Below are 7,944 nucleotides of genomic sequence, written 5' to 3'. Positions count from 1 at the left end.
TTAGTGTAAAAAAAACTTTTATTTGCAATTAGTTATAAACAAATTTGTGTTTTTCTAAATCACCTTTTTTTCCCTTAATCTTAAAAAATAGTAATTTTTCGGCAACCGTCCGGGAAGTGCTCACTTCCCGGACGCTCTTTCTCTGAGAAAGTAGCATTTCCCGGCCTAGTCCGGAAAGTACGTACTTCCCGGACTAGGCCGGAAAAGAATCATAGAATCCATAGCAACCGAGATAACGGCTGACAGTTCATATGAAATTAGTTGTCAAAAATTTGTATGTTTTTTTATCGCAATCGCAATAAAATATGGAAAACAGCAGCGATAGTGTTATTTTACATAGTTGCCGAAAAAATATTGTACGCAACACGCCCGAAAATGGTTTTTTTTGGACTCACAGACTTCCAGGACTCGCTTACGCTCGTCCTGGAATTTTGTCTATTCGTCCAAAAAAACCCTATTTTCCGGACTTGTTACGTAAATTACTACTACGTACCAAGTCCGGAAAATAGGGTTTTTTTGGACGAATAGACAAAATTCCAGGACGAGCGTAAGCGAGTCCTGGAAGTCTGTGAGTCAAAAAAAAACATTTTCGGGCGTGTTGCGTACAATATTTTTTCGGCAACCATGTAGAATAACACTATCGCTGCTGCTTTCCATATTTTATTGCGATTGCGATAAAAAAACATGCAAATCTTTGACAACTAATTCCATATGAACTGTCAGCCGTTATCTCGGTTGCTATGGATTCTATGATTCTTTTCCGGCCTAGTCCGGGAAGTACGTACTTTCCGGACTAGGCCGGGAAATGCTACTTTCTCAGAGAAAAAGCGTCCGGGAAGTGAGCACTTCCCGGACGGTTGCCGAAAAAAAAGTTTTTTCAGAGGAAGAAATGCAAAATAACACAAATTGGACTAGTAGTAGTATTGAATGTTATTGAATGGTTTCCTTCAAATCATTATTGAAATAACAGAAAAACATCGTTTTTTTGAAGATCAGAATATAATGAACGTTTGTATAAAACTGAAAGTATCTTGATCACTTACCCCAAATTGAAAGAGAGAAGTCCATTCTCGCCTGCCACATTTTTGTTGTGAACCTCAAAAATACCAAACTTAAATCAAGGAAAAATAAAAAGGTTCACACATACATAAAATATTTCTGTTAATATTTTAACCATACCGAACATGACTATGAAATAACAAACAAATATAAAAGACATAAATATGTATATAAAGAGATATTTCTAAATATCCATGAATATATCTTACTGTGGGCAGGAAGACCTCGGTCGATAGCCCTTTGAAAAGTTTTCAATAAAGTTATTCTCTCTCTCTCTTACTATTTGGATTATGGACCAGTGAAAATCCGATTTTATGGAATCTCAAAGTTGTTACAAAAACTTAAATTACACTTGTAAATAGCTGTTGGAAGGAATTGCTATTTTGATAATTTTTTTTTCTTTCGTTGAAGGCATCGACTGATATGGTCATTAACCTCTAACCTAAGCATCACCGGACATGTACAACATCCATGACCTAGTCAGGATTCGAACCCGGTACCTTCGGCACTACAGTCGATTTCTCTGTCCACTGCACTACCGAGGCAGTCTTTTGGAATTATAGTAAACAGAATTGATTTAAAAAAATCTCTTCTTTCAGAGCAATACTTGGAGTTTCTTCACCAACATACTATTTCGAATGGTACTATACATATAAAAATAATATAAAATAAATAAATGTAATGAAAAATATAAGAGACAGGGCAGGTACGAACGTTCAAATGTTGGTTCTCATCGCCCAAAAGATGGAAGAATTTATACCATGGTTGCGCCAATCTTCACTAGAAATGGCAAGTGTCACTCAAATTTCTGTTTCCATGATGCTCTGGGCTCCTTCAGGTTGTGACACTCTTGGTTGGTTGTTATTGGTTTCAAGTTGGTGGTTGGTTCAGAAAATCATCATAAACATTTGGGTCACCTTGAGAAAAATTGAATAGTGAATTTGTATTAAACATAAAAGATGTTGTAGTGGCTCTGTCAGCTAACAGATGGCGCTATGGGAGTTCGCGCCACAGTACTTCGGCTCCGGCGGATTTAAAGGTGTCGTTGCAACGGAAAAGGAAAGGTCACCTTTCTACTCTGTTATCTGTGGTCACCTCTCACGATGGTGTATGTTTCGCGCAGAGATCGCTGGATAGCCCATCTGAAGTGAAGAGTCTACCAGCGATATCGGGACGAAACACCAAACCCCTGGGAGAGAGCGCATCTCGTAAATTGGCTCGAGAACAACTCGCCAAAATGTGAAAACAATTAAATTTTCATGGGAGATTTTTTGATTAAATTTGCAAAAAAAATTATGTTATCTATCCATTATTAGTATTTACTTGAATTTCTGGTTCCATGTAGCTCCTTCAGGTTATGACATTCTTGATATGATTTCAAGAATTGATGGTTTGTTCACCGAAAAATCAAATACAATGATTACACCTTCAAAAAAATAAAAGAGTATTTAAAGAATAAGTTTTTCATTTGAAGCATAAATGTTTGAGCCGGAAGAATAATTATATAAAACTTACCTGATACCGATTAATGGAACTATTATTATAAAGACCATTATAAAGTAATATCAAGAAAACTTGTAAGGAATGTATGCATGTGTTATATAAGTATTTGAAGACCATTATAAAGTAATAATAATAATTAAATCCTCCTTTAAGACATCATACAAATGTATAGGAATAGTCAACGTGAAAAAAAACATAACATATTGAAAATATAAAGAGAACACAGCTCAAGTAAGAGTAAGTATTAAAAAAGTCTCAAATGATAGAATTAGCAAAAAACTTTGAATTCTGTAAAAGTATTCCATTCAATCAACATTGATTTTACTTCCTTCTTAAATTGTTTTTCACCAATTCCCTTAAAATGTTTAGTGTGATTATATAGTTTAATTCCTGTGAAGATAGGTGACTACTCATACTTTTGAGTATTATGCTTGGGAATACATATGAAATATCATCATGCCTAGTATTGTAGCTATGAAAATCTGTACAGTGCATCCCATTTTGGGTGAGACAGCCATGTTTCTCGCTTGTTATTTAAGATAGAGCCTTGCGGTTTTCACGTTCCTGTCCTACTTTTTCGTGAAACTCAAGTTGGTCTAATCAGATTTTACATAACTGTTTCCGTTCAAAAGATACAGGGTGATTTTGGAAATTGATACTTTTCGGACCCCTCCTTTATCTCCGAAGTTATTAGGAATTATGCTGAGGTAAAAACTACATCTGATTCAGAATTCTGCGTAGAATCCAGTGGCGTACTCAATTTTTTTTTTCGGGGTATGGTTTTGAAGATTCAACACAAACCTATATTTTTTTTAATGGAACACCCTATATATCATTACTTCGTTGAATTTGTTATTTTTTTCCCTTCAAAATGATATATGATACTATATAGGTAGGATGGTCAGAAATGTTGAAAAAACACTAAAACGTCAAATAATGATGATTTTTTGTAAATGGGGCATGAATTTTCTATGTTCCAATAAGAGGATTATTACTTTCGATTTTTAAAAGTAGTAGGTCATTGATGACACAAACATCCTTGTTGTTATTATGGCTACTATACATTTGGGGGCATTGTTTTATCAAGTAGGCATTGGAGGGAAAAAACCAATCTGATCTAGCTGTCATCGCTATAAATTATTGTTATCATTATTGATTCTTCTTTTCTATGGGAAATCCATTGCCCATTAACAAAAAATCATCATTATTTGATGTTTTAGTGTTTTTTTAACATTTCTGAACATCCTACCTACATAGTGTCATATATCATTTTGAAGGGAAAAAATAACGAATTCAACGAAGTAATGATACACATGGTGTTCCATTAAAAAAAAACATAAGTTTGTGTTGAATCTTCAAAACCATACCCCGAAAAAAAAATTGAGTACGCCACTGGATTCTACGCAGAATTCTGATTCAGACGTAGTTTTTACCTCAGCATTATTTCTAATAACTTCGGAGATAAAGAAGGGGTCCGAAAAGTATCAATTTCCAAAATCACCCTGTATCTTTTGAACGGAAACAGTTATGCACAATCTGATTAGACCAACTTGAGTTTCACGAAAAAGTAGGACAGGAACGTGAAAACCGCAAGGCTCTATCTTAAATAACAAGCGAGAAACCTGGCTGTCTCACCCAAAATGGGATGCACTGTACATGTTTCAAGTTTTTTCAAATTTTGGTGAACATAAATTAGACAATTGAACATGTATATAGAAGGGAATGTTAATATTTTATTTCCCTTGAATATGGACGACATGAGTCTCGAGGTCTCATGTTGTAAATGAGACGAAATACACGCTCAGCATCTGGATATGAATCCCATATTGAACCACGTTATATAATAGCAAAGGTGACTATATACACTGCTAAAATACATCCCAACGAGATAATCTAATGATATTGAACTCTTGAGGCGAGAAATAGCAAAGTAGGATTTACTGATTTTGTTACATACGTGGTCAATGTGGGACCATCTTAACTTACTGTCCACACGTACTCCCAGAAAACTGACACACTCCGCTGACCGTCTACAGTGAAATTAAGACCGTCCCTGATCTGAAATTTGATGATCAAGTTATAAAATCCTTTTCAACTTCAAGTTTGTCTTGAAAAAGATGGTCGAGAATTAGAGCTTTATGGTCACTATCACAACATCAAGAAAACTTATAAGGCATGCTTTACAAGTTTTCTTGATGCTACTTTATAATAGTCTTCAATGTCTGCATCACATACTTAATACCTTCGATGAATTACCTCAGCAGGTGAGTTGATAATCTTGAGCCACGATTTTAAAATGATTTGGATTATTCTTAGGAAACCGATCTCTCTTGCTCTGAACATCTTTCCATCCATGTACAAAGCATGTATATTTGTCCAATCTTCATATTTTTCACAATAAATCTAGAAGTGTCAAAATACCTCTTATTACTCGATATTTGGGATAATGTGAGAGACCTATGTCCAACAATGTACGCAAAGGGTTGTATGATGATGATGATGATGATGACTCGATATTTGGGATGACCTCTTCCTACGAAGGTTCGAATTCAAAAAAACTAAAAGCAATATTTCTATCTGTGGATCATTTTTTTTATCGAAAATCAGTAATAACCAGAGATATCTCTGGTTATATGATTAGAGTTTTGCAAACAGGTACCAATGTCCATCAAGAAGGCAACAATTATTGAATAACCTTCGGTGAAAAGGAACATGCATATTTTAATGATCTTCAATGGGGTCTTTCATCTCTTCATCGGATTTCCTTGAAATGTGAAAGCATTCCACTTTATTTTTACGTTATAGAACCTAAATTCCTATATATGAAATCATGACTGTATGATGAAAATAATATAAACTGATTATTTTCTATGTCAATAATTCTGAATGGACTATGGATAGATACATGGGCGCCCGCAAAAATTTTTCTCAGGGGGGGCAAAATGAAAATTATTGAAAAACGATAAGGCGTCCATGATTGTCATTGAAAACAGGAAAATTGTTGTGAATCCATTACTTTCCTTTTTTCCTTGCCCTTTGGATTGAGAAAGTTATATTGAGGGTGAAAAATGAGACATTCGAAATTTCAGGGGGGCCATGGCCCCTCCTGGTTATTTGATATAACGAACCAAATCCATCGTACAAATTTAGTAATAAATAAGGGTTAATTACATAAAATTTCCATTGGATATACCTACGCCATCAATTATCCAAATTTAAGAATGTAATTCAACTAATTGCATAAATAAATTTTAGCGATCATACTCGCCAAAAGAAATCAGAATCATATAGGTAGTATATCACAGGCGTAGCATAGCCAGGATGGGGTTTAAGGGGTTTTGCGGAAATAAAGTTATTTTACTTTCGATCAAATCTGAGTTCAATGTTAATCAATCGAGAAAGACCGAGGTCATAAAAATATTTCGTGTTTAGAACTTTGCCAAACTAACCAACCCCAACAGCCTTGAAAAAGGAGAAATTTGTCTCCGAAACGTCGCGTCGGCGAGTTTTAAAATAAAGATTTGAAAAAGGAAAACAACTGTCCAAATTTCCTCAATCATAGTTCTCACCAAATAAAGATATCAAGTCCATCTCTGGATATTATCTTAAAAGAATGATTTTAGAGGTGGACAAGTGCTTTTTTCCATAAAAACTTCTTCATGAATAATCAATAAGATTAAATAATATAAAGTATAGTACCTAATACATCTGAATGAATGTATTTTGAGATTTGCACTTTTTGCAGTTTTCTGTTTATTGAGAGCTGGTGAGTGGTGAATGATGTCTCGCCATAGTAGAAAGTATAAATTCAATTGATTCAATGAAAATTTATGAGTTTTAGTTTCACCCAATATAGACATAGTGGCTTCAGTAAATCGATAAGGTAAAATGACGAAAAAATTTAAGTTCTCTGTTATACAAGTCGACCAGAAGAATTATTCTATTTTATTATCCTTCGCTCTTATATCTAAAAGGAACACATGAACTCCAGCTAAAACAAGAACCATTCGTTTCCGCCCTATTAAAAAAACGAATACCATCCTGCATCCGTAAATAAACGCTGAACGCTAAGTAGGCACCTGTGACTTCGTAGCTTATTTATTTGAGAAGATCATAGGGGATTGCATATTACACTCTTTTCGTTACCAGTCAGTTTCGCTTTCAAGTGCTTGGCGTCGGCGCACAGAATAGCAAAGCACGTGGGATATAGATTACAGAATAATAACAACAATGTTGAAAGTCCTGTTTCCTTGGAAGCAGAACAATAGAAATGAAAAAGGTGCTCTCCGCAATGAAACAAACTGAAGGTATGTTTTCATTTTTGATTTCTTTCATATTTACAAATCCGTTTTATTATAACATACCTTTAAATGATTGATCCAGACACTTTAAGAATGATAACATAATTCAATATTTGAATCATTGATGTTTATAATTGATCTTATGCTTCAAAATGTATTTGTTTATTTACAATTTTAATCATCTCCTAATCGGATCATTATCATGTTCATTGGAAGGATTTATTAGCGCAAGGAATGATTTCGATTACAGCTTCCATAATTCTTATTATGTATTTATATTCTCCTCATAATCTTTGAAATGACTGCAATTCAAATTCATTTGACAGCTAACCTAACCCCCAAATTTTTGTCAATTTATGATTATTCTTATTTTTATCAATGGTTATCACTATATTTGATTTTATATTATATTGAAATGAAATATGCTAGTGAGGTGAATATACGCACTGGATTATAAATTGACGAGTGGCTGATTCATTGGTGTCTACATCTTTTTTGTAAAATTATTGTTTTCTAACATATTTTCTATCTTTATGGAACAAACAGAAAATCACTATGGTGAATCTCTTTGAAGGAAGGGGATATGAGATTTCATGAAAGATAAAAATATAATAGACAGTGGGTAAAATATAGGTAATATTTACCTACCAAAATATATTTTTGCCACGGAAATATGACTCACCAATTTTAATACCATGAAATCCAGAAAACACTTTTGCATTTTTATAATTTTGTACCATGAAGGAGTGAATACAATTTCTTCGTCATATAGGTACTATTAGCAACTACTTTTTGAAGGTACTTACATTGTTGAATATTTTTATTTCAGAGGAATCTGTGCGATATAGCAATTTAGATTTATATTATTATACAGGGTGTTTCATTTTATACCGAATGAACCTATATAGTCATGTAGATGATACCGAGAGAATCATTTTTTGCCTTATGACATATACCTCGTTTTCAAAGCATAAGCGAGATACAGGCTGTGCAACGTCAATTCTGATCAATATTCTATTGAGTGTGGTCAGTTATGTATAACCTTTGAAGTTATGATTTTCCGTCAAATCAGAGTATTTTT

The 7,944-nt window shown here is 33.8% G+C and overlaps 1 protein-coding gene across 2 annotated transcripts in view; it reads left to right on the top strand.

Moving 5' to 3' along the window:
* The first annotated feature begins 6,692 nt into the window (after nucleotides 1-6,692).
* LOC123682301 overlaps nucleotides 6,693-7,944 on the top strand; it is a 113,887-nt gene continuing 112,635 nt past the window's right edge. The window contains exon 1 of one of the 2 annotated variants that reach the window (XM_045620855.1): nucleotides 6,693-6,869. In XM_045620855.1, coding sequence (XP_045476811.1) covers nucleotides 6,833-6,869 — 37 coding nt within the window. In that variant the 5' untranslated portion in view covers nucleotides 6,693-6,832. The remainder of the gene's footprint in view (nucleotides 6,870-7,944) is intronic. The other variant, XM_045620854.1, reaches the window with a different exon arrangement.

Source organism: Harmonia axyridis, chromosome 6, assembly GCF_914767665.1.
Source record: "Harmonia axyridis chromosome 6, icHarAxyr1.1, whole genome shotgun sequence".
NCBI lineage: Eukaryota > Metazoa > Arthropoda > Insecta > Coleoptera > Coccinellidae > Harmonia > Harmonia axyridis.
Note: the sequence above shows the minus strand (reverse complement) of the source record. Positions and strands in the feature narration are given on the sequence as shown.